Source organism: Taudactylus pleione, unplaced genomic scaffold (genome assembly GCF_031769625.1).
Source record: "Taudactylus pleione unplaced genomic scaffold, aTauple2 ptg000535l, whole genome shotgun sequence".
Taxonomy (NCBI): domain Eukaryota; kingdom Metazoa; phylum Chordata; class Amphibia; order Anura; family Myobatrachidae; genus Taudactylus; species Taudactylus pleione.
Window position 1 is genome coordinate 9,901,952 of NW_028284937.1, and position 27,600 is coordinate 9,929,551.

Genomic DNA, 27,600 nt, shown 5'->3' on the forward strand with positions numbered 1-27,600 from the left:
AAATGAATTCAAAAACAGACAGAATTAAAAAAAAATTAAAAAACTGATCTGTGTATTTTTCTGCTAAACTTGCAGCTTACCAAGTGGCCTAATATAAACTATAATTAAATATTGACTTTGCAATTAACTTACCCAAGATTGCAAACTGGATTCGTAGACAATTTTCTAATTGCTACTTTTCCAAGTACTTCCTGATTTTGAACTGTGGTCTGTTTAGTTAAATTGAAAAAATCACATATGTTTCAACAATGAAAAGAGAAAGCTAACTTCAAAACTCACACCTGTTTGGTAGTATTAAATTAACTACTTTTTATACAAATGCAACACTCACAGTAGTTTGCAAACCCAACCAAACTGTCTTCTTACTAAAATTACCCCTTTGCATCATGTGAGGGTTCATGCACTATTTTCTCTGGTGCAACTTGAACCATGTACAAATTTTTAATTTTTACAAACAAACCAATGTTGCTTATGTGATTTTTGATTAATTAAAAAGGTAATCTGTGTTTTATTCATTACCTTTGTCAAGAGCAGTGGCGTAACTAGGGTATTTGGAGCCCAGGGCAAATTTGAAAAGGGAGCCCCCCCCCTTCGGCCCGCGCGGCAAAAAAATGGGCGTGGTCACTTAAAATGGGGCGTGTCAACATGACACACCCCTTTATTTTCACACTGAACATTCCTATCCATATGCACCTTAATCCCAGTAGTACCCCTTATACAGTACCCCCAGTATGCAGTTGTGGTCCCTCTTATGCAGGCCCATAGTAGTGCCCCTTATACAGTATCCCCAGTAGTGGTCCCCCTTATACAGCCCCCAATTAGTTCCCCTTACTCAGTACCCCCAGTAGTGGCCCCCCAAATGCAGTGCCCCATGTAGTGTTCCCCCTTATGCAGTGCCCCCAGTAGCAGTCCCAACACTGCAGTGCGCCCAGTAGCGGTATCCCCTTATGTCGGCCCTTTATATAGTGCCCCCAGTAGTAGTCCCCCCCCCTATGCAGTGCCCTTTATATAGTGCCCCCCATGCAGTTTTCCCAGTAGTGGTCCCCCTTATGCAGGCACCCGGTAGTGATCCCCCCTATCCAGTGCCCCCTGTAGTGGCCCTTCCTATTATTGCCCCCAGCAGTGGTCCCCCCAGTGCAGTGCCTATAGTAGTAGGCCCCTTTTATAATGCCCCCAGTGGTAGTTCCCCCCCCCCAAGTAGTAGTCCCCAGTAGAGGTTCCCCCTCCCGATTAAGTGCCCCCAGTAGTAGCCCCCCCAGTAGAGGTCCTCCCAATAATGGTGCCCCCAGTAGTAGCCACCCCTCCCCCGTTGTGCCCCCACCCCCAGTAGAGGTCCCCCCAGTAGTAGCCACCCCCTCCCCCGTTGTGCCCCCAGTAGTGCAGACAGGTTTAAAAAAAATATATAAAAATATACTTACCTGAATCCACGCTGCTGCTGCTCCGGTCCGCGACACCGCTCCCGCCGCCCGCCAGTCCTCCCAGGCTGGCGCGCTCAGCATTATGGGACAGACGTCATGATGTCATGACGTCTGTCCCATTATCCACTGCAGGAGCTGGACGGAAGCCCGGCTCTTGCAGTGGGTGCTGCAGCAGTCAATGAGAGTCTATCTGACTCTCATTGGCTGCTGTTTAACACACGCATTGCCGCCAGCGCTGGCGGCGATGCGTGTGTTATGCACAGCCTGAGCCCGCCTCCTAGCGCTATTGGGCAAGCGCTCAGGGGGAGGGAACGGGCTCAGCTGTGCAGCACAGGACCGGCGCTGGAAGCCTAGCGCCGGTCCTGTGTATATGTGTAGCACTGACCGCACTTATTGCGGTCAGCGCTACACTGGGTAACTAGGGCGGGCTGGTACCGTGGCCGGCGGCTCCCCCCCGTGCCGCCGGTCCCATGGCGCCCAGGGCACGCACCCCGCTCGCCCTGCCCTAGTTACGCCACTGGTCAAGAGGTGTGAGTAATAGAAGTGACTATATTCCTTATGAACAAGATAATGGGTTAGATGTATGAAAGCAGCATGTGAGGTGCCACTATAACGCTTCCTGCTTCGCCTTTTTAACGAGGCACAGCAGGAAGCACTACCGATGAGATGTAAGAACATCTCATCAGCCGGAGAGGGGGAGTGATAACTCCCCCCTCCGGCGCTACCCACTAGAGACAGCAGTGCATCAGCCTAGTAATAATGCCCTGTGTCTCTGTCCCGGCCGGCTCCACTGAGCATGCGCGGGATCTTGCAAATGTTGCGACATCCCCGCATGCAGCCTAGAGCTGGCAGCAGGGACAGCGCTGTCCCTGCTGTGGGTATAGGCTAGCGCCAGGCTCTAGCTGTCGATAACGACTGTTACAGGCGGCCGAATGGTCATGCGGTGTGACCGTTCGTACATGGCCCTGTCGCTCGGCGCTGCTATCTTGTATATATTAGCGCCGATAATGACAGGGGCGCATAGAGGCACTTTCATTTACCGCCCACACCCCCGATCATACATCGGGGAGAAGCGGTATCAGCTCACAAAACGTGCGGTGATCCAGCTTCTGGCCTTCATACATCTACCCCAATACGATTCAAAATATATTTGTGGTAATTGACTAATTACATGTGTTTATACATATGTAGATTATAAAAAAAAATTTTGGTTTGTTTTTTAGACTATAAATCCGACAGATTTCTACTCTACTTAATATTACCAAAAAAATAGTTGCAAACATGTTTTTTTATAATGCATTTTTTTGGCTAAGTGTAGCAATAGATATGTCTACAATCAGGCAAGGCAAAGAGTTGAAGCCAAAGAGAGACAAAAGAAAAAAAGGGTTAGTTTTCGAAAACCCAGGGTCTTCTGACCACGTATTACTTTGGCTGGAATAAGAGAAGATAACATCATCAAAATGTATAGGCTTTCATCCTCTGCAATAGCAATATTGTATGAGTTAATAAAGGACAATATCGAATCCAGGACCAGGAGATCCAATGCACTACCAGGCTTGACGAAATTATTAGCTACGTTACATTTTCTCGCTTCGGGGTCTTTCCAAGCCACATGCTCAGCTGTTGGCGGTTTTAATCAAGTCACTTTCTCAAGATTTTACCACAGTTTTAAGTGCAATTTTAAGTCACTGTGACAAATTCATATATTGGCCCAGGAATGTCCATGAATGGCAAGAGATGAAAAGAGATTTTTATAGCTTTGCAGGTTTTCCAAAAGTACTGGGGTGTATCGATTGTACACATATAGCCTATCGACCATCTGCTGAAATGGAAGAGATTTCACGAAATCGAAAATTCTTCAATTCTATGAATATGCAAGTTGTGTGTGCTGATAATTGTCGTATTCTAAACGTATGTGCTTCATATCCCGGTTCAACCCACGATGCATATATTTTTAGAAATTCCACTGTGTATAAGGCTTTTGAGGAAAAGAGCATTACAGGTGGATGGTTATTGGGTAAGATGAATGCTTATAGTTTGTCCCAATGTAAAAATAACAATTTTAAATGGTTGTTTGGATCAAAATATATTAAGTTAAAAAAATGTACAATTTTTTCAAAAACAGGTGATGCTGGATATCCTGCCCGCTCCTGGCTATTAACCCATAGCCAAACCAAAACTAAGACAAGAAATTGCCTACAATAGAGCACATACAGCCACTAGAAGTTCTACTGAAAGGACATTTGGTATCCTGAAAAGCAGATTTAGATGCCTGGATAAATCTGGTGGTGCACTACAATATAGTGCATCAAAAGTATGTAAAATCTTTGTTGTGTGCTGCATTCTACACAACATTTGCATTTATTTCAGAAAACATCAACATTTCAACATTGATCAATTAGAAAAGTATTACCCTGATCCAGACGTTGATCCTGTGCCAGATGATGAAGCCTCATCAGTAGGAAGACTTGTTCGTAATAAGGTTATTGCTACTTACTTTATGAATTAGAAGCTTTGATTTTGTTAGGGTATGTTTCATATAATCTTTAAAATAATATACTTTACATATTAGAATTGTTAATTTTTATTTTTTTTTGAATAGTACATGTGTCATAACTGCAAAATTTGAAGTTGCGGATTAGGTTATACAACTTGTATTTTGTTGTTTATGTAGAAAATGTAATGTAAATTTTTTTTTTAATTTGCATACACTTTTTAAACAACATATATAGCAATTTTATGCCAAAGCATTTATTAATATAAAAGATGGCAGGGATAATATTTTTGTTAAAGTTAATGTAAAATTCTCCCTACAGCAGATACACTTTTGTTGTCTTTTAAACTTAATTTGTTTATATTTTTTTTTAGTAAATTAAAAGTTAATACTACTATGCCGTTATGTTCTGGTTGGAGACTTTTGTTTCCTGCCCATTAAGAAATTTATTTCAAATATGGGTGACATTATTTTAAGGGTTTGCATTGTTGAAAATTATTAAAGCCAAATTCGACAATTTATATGCCTACATCGTGACTCATTTGTGGGTGATACTGAACACACCCACCCTGCAACCAATAAAATTTCTTCCATAGATTGAAAACCTCATCCTAGCCATCCTTCTTAGTGTGTGAATGTAAATGTAGCCCATAAATAGATTTCCAAGATGGAGCACCAATATGTACATTCGGGATAATGTGAAGTTTGATTTTCTAAGTTGGGTTTTCAATGTTAAGGGTTTTTTATTATTTGAAAATAGATGAAAATTGCACTTTAAGCATGCATACAGCAATTTCATCTACGATGCAACATGACATTTATACAAACAAATAAAGATGTCACTTGTTCAGTTTTGTAAAGTTTCAATATATACAAACAAGTTTTTTGTTTTTTTTATAAAAACAATAAAAAAATACTCAATGGCATTGAATTAAATCTTTTATTAAACATGAAATTATTTTTTTATATACCATTTTGAAAAAGAAGACAATCTTTAAGAATACTGTAATTATTTTTTTTTATAGAATTTGGAACATGACATTGTAGAATTTACAATACAACTATCGAATAATTCAACTTATGTGTGGGCGTCTTATAATTTTAATGCCCTGTACAAATGTAATGATATTTTCAACATAAAACCCCCCCAAAAAATTATATACAAACTAGATATATGCAAAGACCATTGTTATGTTCAGAAACCAGGTTAACATTACAGTGTAAAATACGTTTTACAATACGCGTGTATATATCTATACATATATATATATATATATCCACAGACATTCCAAAAAAAAAATTAAACATATTTAAATGTATTACTTTAGAAATGTAACAACTCATTGAGATTCTATTTTCAGATTCATATTTTTTCTAATATTCAAATTTACTGTAGATATTTATTTATTTGTGTTATTGTTTGATGAAGTTAGATGATGGAATAACCATTTTTCTTACAAATGGAATCCAGACTATTTACCTTTGCTTACAGCCATGTTTTTTTTTTGCCTCTTTTTCCAAAACAAAGAGAAAGGCTGAGTCTGTTTGTGCCCCAAATTTTTTTCACAGCTATTTGCAAGTGTAATTTCTTCTTCAGCTGCTGTAAATTATATTTTCCTTTGGACTTTCATGTCTGAGTCTTGTTCACTTTGGAATAAACTTTGAAGTTTTTGCTTTTTATAACCAACCAACTCTTTTAGTGAATCTGCTATAGAGGCCATGTTTTCTTTAACATTTTCCTGCATTTCTTTGATACTATGACACATGTCAAGGGAAGTTTTATTCAAATTTGTTAATTATTCAGCAATTTCATTATAATGTTGTTTATTTAAATTAGTAAATTCATCCATTGACTTTTGGAAAGCCTGACTCATCTCTAATAGATTTTGAGGTACATTTGGTGAATTACATGGATTACTTGAAATGTGAATATCTTTCATTTCAAAACTATTTGGTATTGTGATGATGCTAGAAGTATTTGATAATTCTGAGTCCTCTATAGTGCTGAGTCCTGTAGTGATGAAACATCATTGTCGTCTAACATTGCATTTTCAACATTTTCATTATTCATTACAATGGCAACATTTTGGAATGTTGCATAATGTTTCATCTTTGAAATGTCCACATTATAAGCAAGGTCTCCACCACCTGTAGGTTCTAAAAAAAAAAACAAATTACAACATTTATAATAAAATATAAAATTAATTTAAAAACAAAACATGCAAAAGAATTTTAGGGGCAAGTTGTATCGTCACTGTAGTAATGTTGTAGAAGTAACGCTTCCAACTTGCCCTGTTTACCTTAGAAAATTTGGCCACATTAAACATTGAATCTATTAAAATCTCATTTGTAAAACTAGGGCAGTTATAACTTCACCTCTGCCAAAGGCCGCTACAGCACAACACCGCATGAGGCCACTGCTCATGAAGTGTGTGTCACTGGCAATCGTCTCCACCGTGCATGTGTTTGATTTACAAAGCGTTACGACATCTGACGTGCAGTTATTGAGCCACTAGGCATTGCAGTATGGACAGCACTGTCCCTGATGTGGGGATAGGGCATCAGCAGGCTGTATGCTATATATAACAAAAGCTGCAGTCCCCAGAATGGTCAGGCAAAGTAATCGGTCATACATTGTCCTACGTATCAGCACTGTTATCTTATAGATAGCAGCGCCGATAATGTCAGAGGAGTATAGTGGGTATGTCTTTAACTTCCAAACCCCCCAATCATACATGGGAAAGAAGTCGGATCAACGCACATTGGGACTGATTCAGACCCGCTCACGAGCGGTATGTGCTCGCAAGCGGGTCGATGGTGGTCCAGTGTGCATGCGTACGACGGTGCCGGCTCCGTCGTGTGCATGCGCAAGACCCGGATAGCGACGGGCAAATCGTCGCTCCTGGTCTCGTACCAAAGGGGGCGTGCTGTCGATGTTGAGTGGCTCTGTTAGAGCCGAAAGCACTCTGGGGCTTGCGGCAACGAGACCCTACCACAAGGGTCTCGTCGCAAGTCCGATTGTTGCGATGGTCTTGACCATCTTCTTGGCCGCTCGCTATAGCTGTGGGTGGTCACCAACAGCTATGCGAGCGGCCAGGAGGCCGCTCTGAAAAACAAGAAGGACGGCCCTGATTCAGAACGAGCGCTCTGTCAGAGCATCTGGCTCTGTATCAGGGCCATAGTGTGCAGTGATGCTGCTTTGCCTTTTCATACATCACCCCCATTGTGACACCTCGTGGCCTGCCCCCAGAGCAAAGAGCTAACTGTCTCAGAAGAATATGGGTGGTGATGGGATCTGGCATCGGGAAAAAAAAATATCTATGGCAATAGTTGAGCTGGCCATTGGTGCTGTTACCTTTGGAGATTGCAGCAACATTAATAGTTGTTACTATTATAGTGTATCTGTGAAAAATTAGACAAAACACCATTTTGAAATGATGGAAAAGTCGTTTAGGTGGTTAATATCTCTTCCCATCATTGTTTAATATTTTTAAATTGGAATATAAAGATCCAACAGTATTCTATGTTTAACAACATGTACAGTTTACCTTGTACATCTGGCTTTGACAATCTATCCAACGTGTCTTCATAAACTTTAGAATGGATATCTTCACATGTTTCTTCCACGCAATCTTAATTAAATATAATGAACAATTATATTTTAATGACATTCAAGATATTCATACATTGCAACTAATTTTTTAAGTATGGAATAGCCACAATACCGTGACAAATTTGCAAACATTTGTAAAAACCAATAGTAACATTTCAAACACATACTTATGACAAACATGATAACTACTTAAAAAAAAACCGCTTTAATAGATATCACCTCAGGGTAAAAAAAATCAGTGCATGCAAGTGTACTGCTCAACACAGATTGCATAATAGCTGCAATCTGTGTATGTGCATGACCCATTGTGCAAGACTACCCAATGGGTCATGCAAACATGCACACTACCCCTTGAATGAATCTGCATGAATGATAGTCAAAGCCATTCAGGGTGTGGTGCAATGGTCGTGGTTGTGTGCCATTTCAATTGGGAGTAGTTGAACTGGCTTAATGGTTGCACTCATCTGGCCAAACAAGCCAACCAGCAACTGATAGTAAACTGAGCCTTACTGAGCTGCCTGGCCACCATACTCCACTCACCATTGCAAGTACCAAAGACCAATGGTCGCAATGGTGTTCCCAACACTGCCACCTACAGCACAGTGATGGCATTGCAAATGTAGCAGTCGCCGTCATATACCTCCTGGTGCAATTGCATTATTGCAACCAAAACAATTGCAATGCTGCCTGTCGACAGCTCTATAACTGCAGATATTGCTGATTCTGGAACAAAGTGTATACAACCTGTGTTTCCATTGCAACACAATTTGAGATAGAGCAGGCAAAAATTAAAATCACAAAGGAATTTTCTGTAGTCATGGACAGTTTACGGTCATGTGGGAAATATTATCGTGATAGATTTTCCTGTGGGCCACAAACAGCAAGAACAACTATAGTTTTGTGGTAGAATTAGGCCACGAAAAAAAAAAAGCTGAATATTTAATTAACTTCTTAAATAGAATTATAGAGAATTAATATTTGTTATTACTGTTTTTACAATCAAAAATCGTTATGTTTGAAAAATAAAACTTAGAGGGCTTAAATTAATCCATTTTGACATGTTGAAATAAACATAGATTTGTATCATTTTTAAAAACAATTTGAGAGAAATTATAAATGTACCATCTAATAAATGTTTTTGAGGGCTTAAATTAATCCATTTTGACATGTTGAAATAAACATAAATTTGTATAATTTTGAAAAACAATTTGAGAGAAATTATAAATGTACCATGTAATAAATGTTTTTGTTTGGAGATTTTCTTCAGACCTAAGAATTAGAAACAGAAAATAAGATTGAAGCAATTAGTTTTTGAACTTAAAATATATCATATAGGAGCATGTTAAACTAACCAATTTACAATGAGATTTCATCATTCCAAAATCTACTCCCTTTATAGATGTACTTCTCACATTCCTACACATCACATCTACCAACAGTCCTCTCGTGCCTACTAACACACATACACCGCTATCTGGCTTTTTCTATTTCCATTCCTCTACCAGTCAACCCTTCAACCTTCTTACCAATCTTTATATGTATCGTGGCTACTTGCCACAGACGTTACCTGCCTCCAGTACACTCCCACGTACAAAGAATGCCTCTTCGTCTGTCTATTAAACCTTCCTGCTGTTGTCGTCCACTTATACACCTGACTTCCCCTTTTCCTTCAAACCTCAAACTATCTTACAACCTGTAAATTAATTTCCTTCAGGACAAGTTGTATATATACCAGCCAGGTGCGTCTTAATAGAGGTGGGGGCACGTGTGCACTCCCTGTGTGGGGCCCCCTCCTCTCTCTTCCCGGATGTCCAAAAGCCGACTGACGCGGCTAGCCAGCCACTGGAACCTTAGTAGACTCCAGGCACAACAGTGTGCCCGGAGTCTACTGTGCATGGCCAGAAGGCGGGAAAATGGACTTGGCGGACAATTTTCAGGCGTTCTGTGCATGCGCTGTAGAGTCCTGGCACACTAGTGGGCAGAGTCTACTGCCCATGGTCAGAACATGGGAAAATTGGTTGCGTCCGACATTTTCCGGTGTTCTAAGCAGCACTGACACCCGACGTGGAAACCACAGACAGGCAAGTTTGAAAAAAATATGGCTGCAGTGTGTGCGGTGCGGGGCCCCCAGGGGGCTTGTGTGCCGGGCACACACTCCTCCCATTATTGATATGCCACTGATACGACCTTTTAAAATGTGTATGTTTTTCAATTAAATAATTTTTTTGATAAAAAAAATGGCAAAAAAATATAAAAATGTATAAATACCTTTGTTAAACTTTTGCACTCCCACAACAGCGTTCTGCTTGTGAAAAGAGGTTTGATCTTGTAAACCTATGAATATATTAAAAAAAACTTGTGAATTTTTTCTAAAAAAGCACACATGGCAATTTTTATCCTGTACTTATTACATAATTTTTTATCATGTATTAATACCACAAAATATCAAACATTTATATCCAAGCCGGCCCTAGGCATAGGCAATCGAAGCAAATGCCTAGGACAACTGGAATGCAAAGGTGTATTCCAGGGCTTTGTCGCTGGCTGTCCCCACTCGGTGAAGCTCCCTCTAATGCAGTAGTCAGGAATATTTTCTACCTGCTAGACAGCCTGTCTCAGATGACACCACCACCCATCTGCCCGCATGAAATACACATCACATAGCGGCAGTGGTGGATCCGTAACAGGAGTGCATATAAACAACTTAGGCAAGGCACTCCCAATAAATTAACAAACTCATGCCGGTGCCCTCACTGAAGAGGATACAAACAACGCAATGTTGTGGCACTCAGGGCAGCAAACAAATAATGCAGACACAGGCTCCAACAAGTGGCTTCAACGTTTCAGTTATAATCAACTGTCGTCAGGAAAAAGTGACATATGTGACATATTACATACCTTATATACTACACCCAGTGACTAGGAATGCCGGATCGGGACTGCACACCCGCCCGGTGTCTCCTTGAGATGACGTCATCACGCTGTAAGCGCGCCGCGTCGCTCCTTCTGTGACCACCCATCACCATGGCTACAAGAGTAAATAAACATCGTTATACTTTGTAACAAATTACAACAAAGAATAAAGAATCCCGCAGTAAGAATAGACAACCTATGTATACATAATGAAATGCTAGAACATTTTATAAAAAACTACTATAGGAAACTGTTTCATTTAAACACTTAGGAAATAAAACATCAAGTTTAATAATCCAATAATTCTCACGCTGTAGCAGTCTCTTTGCTCGATCACCACCACGCGACAACGGGGGAACAAAATCAATCGTCCTATAACGTAAACTCGAAAGTGGATGTTTAAACTGGGAAAAGTGGCGAGCTACAGGCTGTTCGCTGGAACCAGACACTAATGCATTGCGGATGGCCGACCTATGGGCCGCCATCCGTTCCTTGAACTTTCTCTCTGTCTTCCCTATATAACTTAATCCGCAAGGGCATATTATTTGATAAATTACAAAATTACTGTTGCAATTAAGCTGAAATCTAATTGAAAAAATTCTGCCACTATGCGGATGATGAAATGTGTCTCCTGCAATCAAATACTGATATGTGACACATGTGCATTTGATGCAGCCTAATTTCTTTGGAAGAAAAGATGTATGGGATCTCTTTGAGCGATTACTACAAACGAAAGAAAATCCCAAGGGGCTTTAGAGTTCGCAACTGTCCAACGATTGGTCGACATGACCCAGAGTTTTGTAGATGCTGGATAGCGATCTTAAATAAATGTTCTTTTGATCTACTTTTATTAGTAATCGAACAATCTTCAAAGGAATTATTAAAAATCAAGGACAAGATTGCGACATTTGAATCTATCAATTTACCAGTACTTGAAGCAGATCAGGTCTCGAATTGGACTGACAAACTGAAAATCCAGCTTGCACAGTATAAAAGGGATCTAATCCGCTTTAAAAAAGAAAAACTCATTAAAGTAGAAAATGATTACGAAACTCATGCAGTCTACAGGTGGTTATCCAGTAATCGCTCACAAGATCAGAGACAACCTTTTTTCAGACAAAATATAAAACCCTTTATGAGGTTTGAAACTGATTCATCACAAGAAGTCAATAGCTCTAACAATGATTCAGATAAAAAGAACACTGCCTCAGGCTCTTTAGGCATGACTACCAGGGCAGAAAAGTCCGGGCGCAAAGACGCTATACAAGACGTGGTGGTCAAACCAAGAGGCAGAGGAAGAGCAGGCAGACCTCCTCAATACAGAAGGACCTGAATTATTAAACAGTGAATACTCTTTATTGAATAAAGGCCTTTCATTTGTTCCTTCTGTCCCTTTTGAAGAACTACAGTGGAATATAGAGAAATATTCACTTCAGAGAAAGTTAAAGTTGAAGGAATTTTTTAAAGGAGATACTTCTGGAATGAACCAAGATACTATTCCAACAAAATTGAAACAATTTATGCCTCATTCAACTTTTGATCCTCAATCCAATAACCCTAGCATAAAAACTTTCTTTCGTGTATTGGAACAAGACATTTCTAATCCGGAGGTGTCCGATAAAAAAGCAGTTTTGCATCCTAATCTCTCTCCGCTTGAAAGACAGGCTCTGCATGCATTATCCAGCAATAATAATTTAGTTATTCGTAGTGCAGATAAAGGTGGGGCGATAGCCTACAAGACCTAAAGGACTATAAAATTGAAGCCGAAAAACAACTAGCCGATGAATCGGTTTATATCAAATTACAGGGAGACCCGACTAGTGTTTGTAAGAAAAAATTATCTACGGTTCTACAACAAGGAGTGGACACAAATTGTATTTCAGAAAAACTGATGAACACTCTTACCAGATTTTCCAATAACACCGATTTTTTATACAATCCCAAAGATACATAAGGGCCTAAATCCTCCACCTGGACGCCCGATAGTGTCAGCAAGATTCTCTCTGTTTCAACCAACGGCGTTTTTTTCAGATTCACAGTTACAGAACTACATCCAGAAGGAAGCATCTTTTTTACTGGACACTACGATGTTATGAAACAAATTACGGGCCATTGGGCCTCTACCAGATGGCTGCTGGTTGGCAAGCATTGATGTAAACAATCTTTACACAAGTATTCCTCATGATTTTGGTCTTTTTTGTGTTAACAAATTTTTGACATGTAGGACTGATTGCTCTGCAGTATTGATTGATTTTTATTTGCGTCTGTTTGAATTAATTCTAACTAATAACTTTTTCTTATATGATGCACAATACTTCCTACAAGTGAGAGGCAGCGCAATGGGCTTGAGCGCAGCCCCAGTATATGCTAACATTGTGATGTTTATAGTAGAGAATAACCTGTTTTTTGAAGACCCCCTGATTTCAGCGCATATTATTTTATATGTGCGGCATATAGATGATCTCATAGTATTTTGGGATGGGGAAGAAATTATCCTAAATTCTCTAATTGAAAGTCACAATTTGAATAGTAATCCGATTAAATTTTCATATGTCCTTGATAGGAAGGAAATTAACTTTCTTGATGTTAATATTACAGTGCAGGATAATTTAATTACTACAAGTCTATATACAAAACCAACGGACAGGAACATGCTGTTACAAGCTCAAAGTTGTCATCCAAAGAGCCTCATCAGGGGCCTCCCTTATTCCCAAATGGTTAGAATACATCGCATAAACAGCGATTCTGAGAAAGCAGCACAACAAATAGATGATTTAATCCATCGATTTTGTAGTAGAGGTTATGACCATGACCTGTTAAAGGCCACTAAGGAAAGAGTCTTATCTATGGATAGAGCATCACTTCTTTTTAAACAACGTGATACGGTTGTTAAGCCCAAGTTCCCTTGGGTCAACAAATATAACGTTGCTTCTCCGTTTATTAATAAGATCGCCAAGAAACATTGGCCTTTAATAACATCAGATGAGAATCTTTATCTGCCCAATACTGCATTAATGCCCTGTTACTCAAGAGGCCGGAATTTTAAAGATTTTTTAGTGAAGACGGACATCTCACGTTTGGGTAAAGATGGTAAAAAAACATATCTTTTCTTCCAAAGAAATTAGGCTGCATCAAATGCACATGTGTCACATGTCAGTATTTGATTGCAGGAGACACATTTCATCATCCGCATAGTGGCAGAATTTTTTCAATTAGATTTCAGCTTAATTGCAACAGTAATTTTGTAATTTATCAAATAATATGCCCTTGCGGATTAAGTTATATAGGGAAGACAGAGAGAAAGTTCAAGGAACGGATGGCGGCCCATAGGTCGGCCATCCGCAATGCATTAGTGTCTGGTTCCAGCGAACAGCCTGTAGCTCGCCACTTTTCCCAGTTTAAACATCCACTTTCGAGTTTACGTTATAGGATGATTGATTTTGTTCCCCCGTTGTCGCGGGGTGGTGATCGAGCAAAGAGACTGCTACAGCGTGAGAATTATTGGATTATTAAACTTGATGTTTTATTTCCTAAGGGTTTAAATGAAACAGTTTCCTATAGTAGTTTTTTATAAAATGTTCTAACATTTCATTATGTATACATAGGTTGTCTATTCTTACTGCGGGATTCTTTATTCTTTGTTGTAATTTGTTACAAAGTATAACAATGTTTATTTACTCTTGTAGCCATGGTGATGGGTGGTCACAGAAGGAGCGACGCGACGCGCTTACAGCGTGATGACGTCATCTCAAGGAGATACCGGGCGGGTGTGCAGTCCCGATCCGGCATTCCTAGTCACTGGGTGTAGTATATAAGGTATGTAATATGTCACATATGTCACTTTTTCCTGACGACAGTTGATTATAACTGAAACGTTGAAGCCACTTGTTGGAGCCTGTGTCTGCATTATTTGTTTGCTGCCCTGAGTGCCACACCATTGCGTTGTTTATATATATATATATATGTATAATTAATAGATATGTATGAGGGAGTTATAGGTGTTCCGCTAACCCACTGTTGTTAAGACTGATTATGGGAGCCCTATTACAAAGACTAAATTATACTCAATATCATGCTCGTTGTCAGCGACATTGCTCCTCGGACCTGCATGTAGGTGTGATGGCCAACATCCTTACCAAGGGCTGTGCTGCCAAATGCAGTATGGCCCCCACTCTCATTCCGTCACTACTGACATTGGCAAGTGTGTATGTACTTGCCTATGCCAGCCCCCATCAGGTCCCCTCCCTAACAAGGTTGGTACACACTACACATCGTTTAGTGTGTCCCAGCCATAAAATTGGTGCCCCCATAATCTGCTACAGGGGCATCACTATAAAATTAACCTCGGCCACATAATTGCCTAGAGCCGGGTATGCATTTAATTAATATTATAGCATTCTGTAATGGAGACAAATTGCTTATGCACCTATTGTGACACTATAACTCAAACCAATTCCAATGAACACAGAGGGCATTAAAAAAGCCTGTATAATAAGAAAAAAATATATATACAGCACACTTAGAATTTGACAAAGTTTGATTGTGTAAACTCACGCCTATTGAAAACCTTAAATACATTCCTAGCACATCTTTCTAGAAATGTAACATTAGGGGCCCCATGATAGCATTTGTAATGTTAGGAAAAGAGCGAATATCTGCAATGTGCCATGAAGATGTGCCGGCCATTGCAACTGATGCTGGATATGTGCAGTCACACTCACTGCACATGAGTTCCACCAATAAACTTACTGCACATGAGTTCCACCAATAACCCAGCTACAGTCATGTAATAAACATTTTCCATCTAAAAAATTAACTTGTAGCCCATAAACTACCATGGTTAAAACTATCTCTTAATTACATTAAATACTGTGCAACTAAATCCAAAATGAATTGCAGCACATGTGGCAGCATACCATACCCCAAGGATTTTGGACCTCATTCAGAGTCGGTCGAAGCGGCCGCACGGTCGTACGCCACCGATGTTCGCTATACTGCGCATGCGTAAAGTTCGCAATGCGCGTGCGCAAACTAGCAGCTGCGGTCAGAAATTTCTCTCTCTTTGAACACAGCCAGGTCGGTAGTTTGAGTGACAGATTGAGGCGTTTGTGGGTGGTAACAGGGGAAGGTGCTAGAAAACGGGGGAGTGGAGATCCGAACGCAGGCGTGCCTAATTATGCGAACGGCGTTTTATGGGAGTGCATACGGGTTATGGGAGTGCATAATTAACAAAGTAGCGTCATGGCACATGTGACATGGGAGGTTTTTACACTGACATGATCGTAGAGCTTAAGAGAGGGTATGGTCAACCTTAAGCTCTACGACCAGTTCCGATGGTCTCGATTAATCCTTATATGCCCGGAGATGACGTGCAATGCGTACGAGAAGTGGGCGTATTTTTTTGAATTCCGGCCGCTTCCTCCCCTTGGTCGGCCAGCTACCAATCCGAACTTAGGGACGCAACTTGCGAGGGAATCATTTGCATATCCAGACCCTTTTCCCGTATAACCGTGCGGCTGCTTCGACCGACTCTGAATGAGGTCCTTTATGTGGAAATGTAACTGCCTCCGATGAACAAGGTATGACAACAGGTATTGCAGATACCTGCTGCAGACCTTCCTAAAGACATCAGAGTATATCATTTTGAAACAATTCAATTTAAAATACACAATGGGGTAGATGTATTATAGCGGCACTTAACGTGCTGCTATAACGCTTCCCGCTTCGCTTCTTTACCGAGGCGAAGCAGGAAGCACTACCGATGAGATGTAAGAACATTTTATCGGCCAGAGATGTGGAGCGTTAACTCCCCCCTCCGGCGCTACCCGCTAGAGACCACAGCGCATCAGCCTAGTGCTGATGCGCTGTGTCTCTGTCCCGGCCGGCTCCACTGAGCATGCGCGGGATCTCGCAAGTATCGCAACATCCCTGCATGCAGCCTGGAGCCGGCAGCAGGGACAGCGCTGTCCCTGCTGTGGAGATAGGCTAGCGCCAGACTGTAGCTGTCGATAACGACAGCTACAGCCGGCCAAATGGTCAGACGATCTGACCATTCGTACATAGCCCAGGCTATCAGACCCCCGATCATACAATGGGGAGAAGCGGGATCAGCGCACATAACGTGCGCTGATACTGCTTCTGGGCTTCGTACTTCTACCCCAATAATATATGCCTCTCTATGTGGTACATGTACGATAGCGGCAGTTAACATGCCACTATAACACTTCCTGCTTCACCCCTTGCCCAAGGCAAAGCAGGAAGCACTACTGATGAGATGTAAGAACATCTCATTGGCCGGAGTGTGGGAGCGTTAAGTCCCCCCTCCAGCGCTACCCGCTCGAAACCACAGCGCCTCAGCCTAGTGCTGATGCCCTGTGTCTCTGTCACGGGCGGCTCCACTGAGCATGTGCGGGATCTCGCAAGTATCGTGTGATCCCCGTGTGCAGCCTGGAGCCCGCATCGGCCGCGCTGTCCCTGCTGTAGGGATAGGCTAGCGCCAACCTGTAGGTGTCGTTAGCAACGGCTACAGCGGGCCAAAGGGTCAAGCGGTATGAGCGTTCGTACACGGGCCAGCCTATTGGCGCAGCTATCTGCCCATAATGACCAGGGCGCATAGCTGCCCAGTCACTTATACCGCCAGACCCCAAATCATACATCGGGGAGAAGCGGTATCAGCGCACATAACGTGCACTGATACCACTTACAGGCTTCGTACATCTACCCCAAAATCTGCTGCTGAAGGGCATTAACATTTCTTACATTTCTATGTCCTCTGACACATTTTTTATCTCACAAAAACAATGACAATAGTCACAAAGTTGCATAGCAACCATTCAAACCCAGGCATCTATTATAACAAGCTACAGAAGTACTATCATTGTCTATCATCATTACACATGTAGATTTGCACAATAATAACAAGTATATGTATTATTTAAATTTAATTTTTTAGAAAATTAAAAAAAACACCCTAAAAATACCTAAAAAATTACTAGCATTTCCTGTATCCAGGCCTCCGTCTATACCATAGATTGCAGCAGGGCTTAAAATTTGTTGAAGGATTCGTTCCCAATTATGATATTCAATCTGTATGGCCGGACCTCCACCTGTTCCATGTGTATAATTTTTTTCAAGACATAACTTATTTTTAAGTTTAAGCTTACAATCCTGGTAACGTTTTTTGCAATCTTTAGGGGATCTTTTGGTTACTCCTAGTGAACTATCATCATTAGCTATTTTCCTCCATATTGCTTCTTTGCATTCTAACGGAACTAGCAGACCTCTGGTTTTTACAAATAATTTCTGATAATTATCCAAGATGCCGGCAATTAGGATATCATTTTCTTCGGTTGTGAATTTATAAGCTCTTAAACGATCTTCTGGATTTTTAATTAATTTCTGGCATCCTGACAATAGTGCTTCACTACCACCTTCAGTTGTTTGCTCATTTGAATCTACCGTATACACAAAAAATAAATATTAACACATGTATTTTACAAACTTAAAAAATGTAAACAAACATCATAAAAAGATAGAAAAAAATATTAGTATACCACATATGCAGCTCTTTACATTTTAATATTATATTACAATTAACCAATTGCAAAATAAATGGTATTAAGTATGATATATATTAAAAATCTACCTACCTCATTGGTGCATGGCTACATGCAAGCGACCTATTCACACTGCTATAACCCAGACCCATACTTCAGATAAATTAAAACATTCCTGCAACTCCACACTTAAATAATCCACATTAGCCATTTACAAATACCATTCTTATGTACATGCCCTGAACACTGCAACACAAAGGAAAGCGTAATAATTTATTACAACAATTGTGATTGTCTAGTAAAAAAAAAATCAACAGTTGACTGTTTTTAAATATTGAGGGTAACACTCCGCCAACATTCCCTTCATACCTGTCTCTTCTAATCAACGATAGCATTTTGGAGTTTGGCCCATGTAATAAAAAGGACAACTTTATGTAGCTATCATTTCACATTGTGTCCCTTCGATGCAATGACGTATGACAACACGGTGATTGACATGACGCAGCTCACAATACCAACAGGCACTTACAAATCAATGGTAATCTACAATTGAAATGGTGTATTTACACAAAATAAACCTTATCACTTCACACCCCAACCCCAACATCCACCACTAGTTAAAAAAACCTACCTGCACAGTAATCCTAACCATTCCACCTTCCTGTGTATAAACAACCCCCCCACCACCATACAGTTCAAACCATACCCAAAAAAACTCAACCTAATTTGAAAATACTTAAACAAAGGAAGATGCAAATCATCATGAGTGACCCAGGAACCCTACAATATCACGCTTCATGTGCAAATATTTTGTCCCTCAAAATCCTCTACACGATGATACAAAATAAATCCTTCTAAATAACAGAAAAATCTAAAGCTGTAACACACAAACCAAAGTAATTAAACAAAAATAAAACATAAATACACCAAAAAACAGTAAACCAAAAATATAACATACAAAAACTGTGCTCTCATTGTAAGCCTGGAGATTTTGCACACTCTCAAGGCAAGTGTAACCTTATGCAAAACGTCAAAATAATAATTGCTTTAGAAACTTTCACTTTGTTTGCATTAACATTTTATCTAAACACAATTTAGACATGATTAAGGAAAATTTAATGTGCATATGTTGTGTTAGCCCAATCAGCCACTCACACGCATTACTAATTTCAAATACTGAGACTGCGTGCATAAATGTAGTAACAATCTCTAAATGTATCAACCCCAAATCAAGGCCTATGCCAACAAGCACAATCTCATTTATATTACATAAAAGAAAAAAAAAACTCATACCATGCTCAAAATAACAAATACATATAACTACATTATATCCAGTACATGAATCTTTAACTTTTTTAACAAAAGTTTACATGTCAAAATGTTTTTTAAAAAATAAAATACACTCCCATCACACCCAAAAAAATAAAAAATTTGAGGTTCCCTAAATCCAAAAAACTATAATAAAACAAAAACAAAAATTAAAAAATGTACTAGACTTCTCTACAGATTTTCAAAATTTTTAGACAAAATCGATCCTTCTTAAAAATATAACGTCTATGTTATGGAATCATGTACATTCCATTGGCAATACAAAAGAGTTAATAATATACACACAGAAACCCTTTCATCTTGGTGAAACACCCAAAGCAATACACATAACTGCCAATAAACACAGACCATTGAAGCCAAGGCCATGTGTAAAACACTATCATTACATTTACCACCTCTAAGGAAAAACCCCCCAGATATAATGGGGTAGATGTATGAAGCCTAGAAGCGGTATCAGGGCACATTGGGGTAGATGTATTATAGCGGCACTTACATAGGGGAGCGTTAACTCCTCCCTCCGGCGCTACCCGCTAGAGACAGCAGCGCATCAGCCTAGTGCTGATGCGCTGTGTCTCTGTCCCGTCCGGCTGCATGCGCGGGATCTCGCAAGTATCGTGAGATCCCCGCGCGAAGCCTGGAGCTGGCAGCCACCGCAGCAGGGACAGCGCTGTCCCTTGTGGGGATAGGCTAGCGCCAGGCTGTAGCTGTCGATAACGATAGCTACAGCCGGCCGAACGGTCATGCGGTATGACCATTTGTACATGGCCCTGCCACTCGGAGCTGCTATCTTGTAGATAGCAGCGCCGATGATGACAGGGGCGCATAGCGCCCCTGTCATTTACCGCCCAGACCCCCGATCATACATCGGGGAGAAGCGGTATCAGCGCACATAACGTGCGCTGATACCGCTTCTGGGCTTCGTACATCTACCCCCATTATGTGCACTGATCCTGCTTGTCCCCAATGTATGATCGGGGGTCTGGGTGGTAAATGACAGGGCCGCATGCGCCCCTGTCATTATCAGCGTTGCTATCTACAAGATAGCAGCGCCGAGCGGCAGGGCCATATACGAACGGTCATACCGCATGACCGTTCGGCCGGTTGTAGCTGTCGTTATCAACAGCTACAGCCTGGCGCTAGCCTATACCCACAGCAGGGACAGCGCTGTCCCTGCTGAGGCTGCTGCCGGCTCCAGGGCTGCACGCGGGGATCTCGCGATACTTGCAAGATTGTGCGCATGCTCAGTGGAGCAGGCCGGGAGAGAGACACAGGGCATCAGCACTAGGCTGATACGCTGTGGTCTCTAGCGGTTAGCGCCGGAGGGAGGAGTTAACGCTCCCCCCTCCAGCCAATCAGATGTTCTTACATCTCATAGGTAGTGCTTTCTGCTTTGCCTCGGGCAAGAGGCGAAACAGGAAGCGTTACACACGTCATACATCTCCCCCAATAAATTTAGTTATCGACATATCCATTTGGCTCTCAGCTACTTCGTTATTAATACATCTTGGGGTAGATGTACGAAGCCCAGAAGCGGTATCAGCGCACGTTATGTGTCCTGATACCGTTTCTCCCCGATGTATGATCGGGGGTCTGGGCGGTAAATGACAGGGCCCTATGCGCCTCTTTCATTATCGGCGCTGCTATCTACAAGATAGCAGCAGAGAGCGGAAGGGCCATGTATGAACGATCATACAGCATGACCGTTCGGCCAGCTGTAGCTGTTGTTATCGACAGCTACAGCCTGGCGCTAGCCTATCCCCACAGCAGGGACAGCGCTGTCCCTGCTGGGGTGGCTGCTGGCTCCAGGCAGCGCGCAAGGATCTCGCGCTACTTGCGAGATCCCGCGCATGCTCAGTGGAGCCGGCCGGGACAGAGACACAGCGCATCAGCACTAAGCTGATGCGCTGCTGTCTCTAGCGGGTAGCGCCGGAGGGGGGAGTTAACGCCCCCCCTCTCTGGCCGATGAGATGTTCTTACATCTCATCGGTAGTGCTTCCTGCTTCGCCTCGGTAAAGAGGCAAAGCAGGAAGCGGTATAGCGGCACGTTAAGAGCCGCTATAATACATCTACCCCTTATGCGTAATAGTTGTGAATATGGGAGCCCCCATATTAGATTACGAGGATGACAGCTATTAAAGTGCTGATGAATGTTCCAGTCAGATTTCTTTGAGTAAAGGCTGGTGCTAATAATCCCTTCACTAATAGAAATGGTAACATCTAGATAATTAATTGACACATTGCTCAGACTATAGGTCATTTACCCAGGACTACAACTGGTATTATGTTTATCGATAACCTCAATCAGGTCCTCCTTGGCCTTCTCCAGAAAATTAGAAGGTTGTCGATATAGCGTGTATAAAATGCCACTCGTCTCGCTATCTCAATATTAGAAAAAAGATTTCCTCCTCAGTAAAGAACATAAAGATATTAGTGTACGATGGAGCCACATTGGACCCCATTGCACATTCTACTAAGGCACTGAGCTAAATGTGCAATGGTCTAAATGTTATATTCTCCTTTTTTACTTATGTGATCATTCTAGGTTTTTATATATGTCCGTTTTTTTATAGATGCCCATATACTGTATAGAGTACTGTTGGTTATAATTGTGACTTATGCTTATTTACCCTAAGGTTGACACGTTGGTGTTGTGTAGTTACTATGGTGATGGGACTGACTTTCAGCCTATCGGACTTGGATGACGGGAGTCTGACGTCAGTGGGGTGTGCGGACGGCTGGGTGAGCAGTCCCGCCCCGTGGTTGTATGCACCTTCACTGGGGATGAAGGTATATTGTGTTTTGTTTGTTTTTAGTCCTGATGAAAATGTGAATAAAACATTGAAATGTTGACTGTACCCACGCGACCCAAGCTGGATTTATATGTCTGTAGTGCTGCACCTATGACCGTCTACTTATCATTTCCGTGAGGGCACACAGCAAAGTATTTCAGTAATAGGAGTGCCGGACCTTGCTGTATTTGTCTATTGGTGAGACTCTGGATAGCGTCCTAAGTCTGCCTGCCAGGGCACCCTTGTTGTAATCTTCTAAATATCTTTTTTTTCAAGTGGATTCCTACTACAAAGACTGTGATTTTGTATGATGCTTCTCTATCTTTTTAGAAGTTTTTTCTTGGTTTTTAATTTTTCATTTTTTTTACCTTGGGAGATTGCATTATATATCTACCATGTGTGCCACGGTATACTTTGTTCATGGAAACCTATAGACCTCTATTACTGGCCTTTTTTATGTACTTTGATTAAATTAACCCTTGCTGCTATACGGAAACTGACGTTTTTCTATAAATTGGATGATTTTTTTCTACCGTGTGTGGCTGCTCTACAATTCAACTTATATGCACCTTAAATATTTTAACTAATCTGTTAAGTGCTGTCATCATGGCTGAAGGAAGTGATATAGAGGCTGGCTTACAACATATCTCATATGCACTGGAGGAAACATATAGTTACTCAGAGTCCGAAGCTAAGGCAATCCTATATGGAACAGAGCTCTCTGAAAAAATTGAGTCCATCCCATTGGATGTACTGTATCGTGACCTATTAAGACTCAAAAGAAAAGAAATTGACTACTTCTATCACGCGTTGACCCTTAGTGAATTTTATCGGGCTAAAAAAGTCCCCCGTGGATTACGGGTGAAAAATAGCCCAACGATAGGCAAAAATGAACCTGCCTTCTGTAGACGTTGGATCTCCATACTAAATAAATGTTCGTTTGACCTAACTTTACTAATAATAGAACAGTCTACTAAGGAGTTGAATTTGATAAAGGAGAAAATGACTACCTTTGAGGAGACAGCACTTGAAACAGATCCGTGTACAAAGTGGTATGAAAAATTAAGTAATCAAGTCCAGGCTTATAAGATGCATTTGATAAAAATTTAAAAAAGAAAAAAGGGCGAAAGTCGTTGTGGACTATGAAACAAATACTGTTTATCAATTTAATAATCCGAATAGACGAGCTGAGTATCGAAAACCTTTTTTTTTTGAGAAATAAGAATCAATATAGAGATTCGGATTCCTCCAATGAATTGCAGACATCAGCCAGTTATACTGACGGTGGGCACTTTAGTTCTAAAGTCCAGAGTCAGACTGTCCCTTTAGGGATGGTTACGAGGGCACAAGACCCAGGCGTTGGAGACAATATACCCGCCATGGGGGTCAAAATAAGAGGCAGAGGACGTGGCAAAAATCCACCACTACCACGCAGAACCTAATAGTAAACCTATCCTCATACCCATTGAATGAGATTGAGACAAAGGTTCTAGAAAGGGTATTGTCTTTTGTACCGTCAGTTAGATTAGATCCGCTGCAGTGGCAGATAGAAATGTTTAAATTGCAGAGACAACTAAAATTAAAGGAACATTTCGCTAAAATACTACCAGCGTTAAACACTGTTTCTTCTGATAATCCGGCCTCTCTATCCAGAGTATTACCGAAGTCAACATTTGAACCTCAACCTTTCCAACCGATAATCAAAACCTTTATGAGGTCATTGAATCAGGGAACATCGAATGAATTTGACCAAATGCCACATATGAGAAATAGCCTCTCTCAAGCAGAAATTTGTGCCTTACAAGGACTGGCTAAGAATAATGATCTTGGCTTCCGTCCTGCAGATAAGGGGGGTGTCCTGAGAATCCTGCCAACTATAAAATTCAAGTGGCTGTCCATTTGAATGATATTACAACTTATAGAGAGCTGTCTGAGGACCCTACAAATCAATTTAGAGATAAATTGAAAGTAATCTTGGAGACTGCGGTAGACAAAAATGTAATTACCGCTAAATTAAAAGACGCCCTCTTACCTTCTCACCCAGTGGCCCCGATATTTTACACAATTCCCAAATTGCTTAAAAATGTATGGAGGACCCTCCGGGACGTCCCGTAATAGCTGCACGTAGTTCTTTATTTCAACCAACATCTATATACCTGGACTCTACTACAACCATATATTCGTGAACATCCACGCTATTTGCTTGACACTTCGTCGCTACTTAGAAAACTTCATGCTTTACCACCACTTAGTGACGAAATTTGGCTGTGCACTTTGGATGTTTCAAGCCTTTATAACGTAATCCCACATGGGATGGGTTTGGCTGCTGTCAAGAATTTTTTGTTGCAACATCCTGAATATGATGGTCCTGATTAGAACTTGATCTTGACTTTGGGGGTCATTCAGACCCACTCGCGAGTGGCAGTACGCTCGCAAGTGGGTCGATCTTCCCCACTGCGCATGCGCACGACGGCGAGACCCGGCGAGGGACGGGCTTTCCATCGCTCGGGGTCTCGCACCAAAGGGGGCATGCTGTCGATGTTGATTGACAGCACGCCCCCTTTGGTGGGCGTGCCGGGGGCGTGCCTGCCAGATGGAGGCGTTCCCATGGGAACGCCTACCGTCTGAAGCCGGCCCCACTGACATCACTAGTCAGGCGGGAAAAATCGAGCCTGACTCGGATCTGTTATCGAGGCAAAACGTCATCATCCCGCCTTCTGGATCTCGCGGGTTTTGGATTCTATAAAAGGTCCCCGCGTCGGCACCATTTCTCACTCCGGCTGTGGACAGTGAAGAGGGAGGGAGGGAGCTAGGGCTGGCTGGGCTGTGTTGTGCTGCTGTTGTCCATAGGGGCTGTGTCCACTCAGTCCATAGGGGCTGACTGGGCTGTGTTGTGCTGCTGTTGTCCATAGGGGCTGGATGGGCTGTGTTGTGCTGCTGTCATAGGGGCTGGCTGGGCTGTGTTGTGCAGTCAGTTGTCCATAGGGGCTGTGTCCACTCCAAAGTCTATAGGGGCTGGCTGGACTGTGTTGTGCAGTGTCCCATAAAGGCTGTAGTCCTAGAGGGGTGTTGTAGTGTTGTCCAGGGGGTGATCGGTGCTCCTCCAAAGTGCACTCCAAAAAAATAAAATAAAAATTCTGTGTTTGTGAATTGTGTGCGCAGTAGCCGCACGTGCATCAACAAAGTAGCGCCAAGCGTGCGCCTGTGTCATAAATCAAGGGCCGACTGGCTTGACTGTTAAAGGGTGCTGTAACCCCCAAAGTGCACTCCAAAAAAAATTAAAAAAATATATTTTTTGTGTTTGTGAATTGTGTGCGCAGTAGCCGCACGTGCATCAACAAAGTAACGCCAAGTGTGCGCCTGTGTCATAAGTAAAGGACCGGCTGGCTTGACCATTAAAGGGTGCTGTAATCCCCAAAGTGCATTCCAAACAAAATAAAAAATGATTTTCTGTGTTTGTGAATTGTGTGCACTGTGGCTGCACATGCATCAACAAAGGAGCAGCGCCAAGCTTTCGCCTGTGTCATAAGTAAAGGGCCAGCTGGCTTGTCCGTTAAAAGGTGCTGTAACCCCCAAAGCGCACTCCAAAAAAATAAGAAATTTTTTTTTGTGTGTTTGTGAATTGTGTGCGCAGTAGCCGCACGTGCATCAACAAAGTAGCGCCAAGCGTGCTCCTGTATCCTAAGTAAAAGGCCGGCTGGCTCATCTGTTAAAGGGTGGTGCTCAGGGAGGACAGAAACCTCCCGTGGAGCAGAAGTGCACTCCAAACAAAATAAAAAAATATTTTCTGTGTTTGTGAATTGTGTGCAGCGCCAAGCGTGCGCCTGTGTCCCATAAGTAAAGGGCCAGCTGGATCATCTCTTAAAGGGTGGTGTAACCCCCAAAGTGCACTCCAACAAAAATTTAAAATTATTTTCTGTGTTTGTGAATTGTGTGCGCAGTAGCCGCACGTGCATCAACAAAGTAACGTCAAGCGTGTGCCTGTGTCATAAGTAAAGGGCCGGCTGGCTCGTCCGTTAAAGGGTACTGTAACCCCCAAAGTGCACTCCAAAAATATTTTTTTTTCTGTGTTTGTGAATTGTGTGCACTGTACGTGCATCCTCAAAGCAGCAGCGCCAAGCGTGCGTCTGTCCGTTAAAGGGTGGTGTAACCCCCAAACTGCACTCCAACAAAAATAAAAAATTCTTCTTTTCTGTGTTTGTGAATTGTCTGCACTGTACGTGCATCCTCAAAGCAGCAGCGCCAAGCATGCGTCTGTCTGTTAAAGGGTGGTGTAACCCCCAAAGTGCGCTCCACAAAAAAGAAACAATTCTTTTTTTTCTGAGTTTGTGTGTGAAACGTATGCGCAGTAGCCACACGTGCATCAACAAAGGATCAGCGCCAAGCATGCACCTGTGTCCCATAAGTCTGTTAAAGTGTGGTGTAACCACCAAAGTGCGCTCCACAAAAAATAAAAAACAAATTTTTTCTGTGTTTGTGATTTGTGTGCGCTGTAGCCACATGCGCATCTACACAGTATCAGCATCAAGCGTACGCCTGTGTCATAAGTCAAGGGCCGGTTTGGACATCTGGTCCGGACTGAAGGACATGCCAACAATTTCTGACATGTCTACTGTCACTGCATATGATACTGTCACCACTGACAGAATGGTGGAGGATTACAAGTAGTGATGTCAGACACTCCGTACCTGTACTGGCAGGAAAAAAAAGGCAATCTGGAGGCCCCTGTACAAACTGGCTCTATTTTACCTGAGTTGCCCCCCCTCCAGTGTGTACTCCAAAAGAGTGTTTAGTGCAGCCGGGAACCTTGTCAGCGAAAGGCGTAGGAGGTTGCTTCCATAAAATGTGGAGAAGATGATGTTCATAAAAATGAATTATCAACTCTTCCAGGGAGACCAGCCTCCAGAACGTACAGAGGGACCTGTGGTGGTGGATTCCAGCGGGGACGAATTAATACTCTGTGAGGATGAGGATATACACAACACTGAAGAGGGTGAAGAATCGGTGATGAGGAGGATGCGGACGACATCTTGCATCCGTAGAGCCAGTTTTTGCAGGGACAGATTAATTGCCAGCTTGTTTTGTGGGGGCCCAAACGAGCCAATCATTTCAGCCACAGTCGTGTGGCATACCCTGGTACTGAAATTGGTTTGTTAAAGTGTGCATGTCCTGTTTATACAACATAAGGGTGGGAGGGAGGGCCCAACGACATTCCATCTTGCACCTCTTTTTCTTTGAATTATGTACTGTTTGGGGCCTAGTTTTTCAAACTGCCATCCTGTCTGCCACTGCAGTGTCACTCCTAGATGGGCCACGTGTTTGTGCCGCCCACTCGTGTCGCTTAGCATAGTCATCCAGCTGCCGCGGTGCAACCTTTTGGACTAAAAACAATATTGTGAGGTGTTCAGAATAGACTGGAAATGAGTGGAAATTAATGTTATTGAGGTTAATAATAGCATAGGAGCAGAAAAACCCACAAATTCTGTGA

General features: G+C 42.0%; 1 protein-coding gene across 1 annotated transcript in view; it reads right to left on the reverse strand.

The window, feature by feature from the left end:
• Window positions 1–4,887: 4,887 nt before the first annotated feature.
• LOC148501103 (uncharacterized) overlaps window positions 4,888–27,600 on the reverse strand; it is a 92,903-nt gene continuing 70,190 nt past the window's right edge. Inside the window, exons 2-5 of the mRNA XM_088451011.1 lie at window positions 9,794–9,859; window positions 8,756–8,794; window positions 7,461–7,544; window positions 4,888–6,069 (exon numbers count right to left, since the gene is read on the reverse strand). Of these exons, the coding sequence (XP_088307137.1) occupies window positions 5,909–6,069; window positions 7,461–7,544; window positions 8,756–8,794; window positions 9,794–9,859 (350 nt within the window). The 3' untranslated portion in view covers window positions 4,888–5,908. The remainder of the gene's footprint in view (window positions 6,070–7,460; window positions 7,545–8,755; window positions 8,795–9,793; window positions 9,860–27,600) is intronic.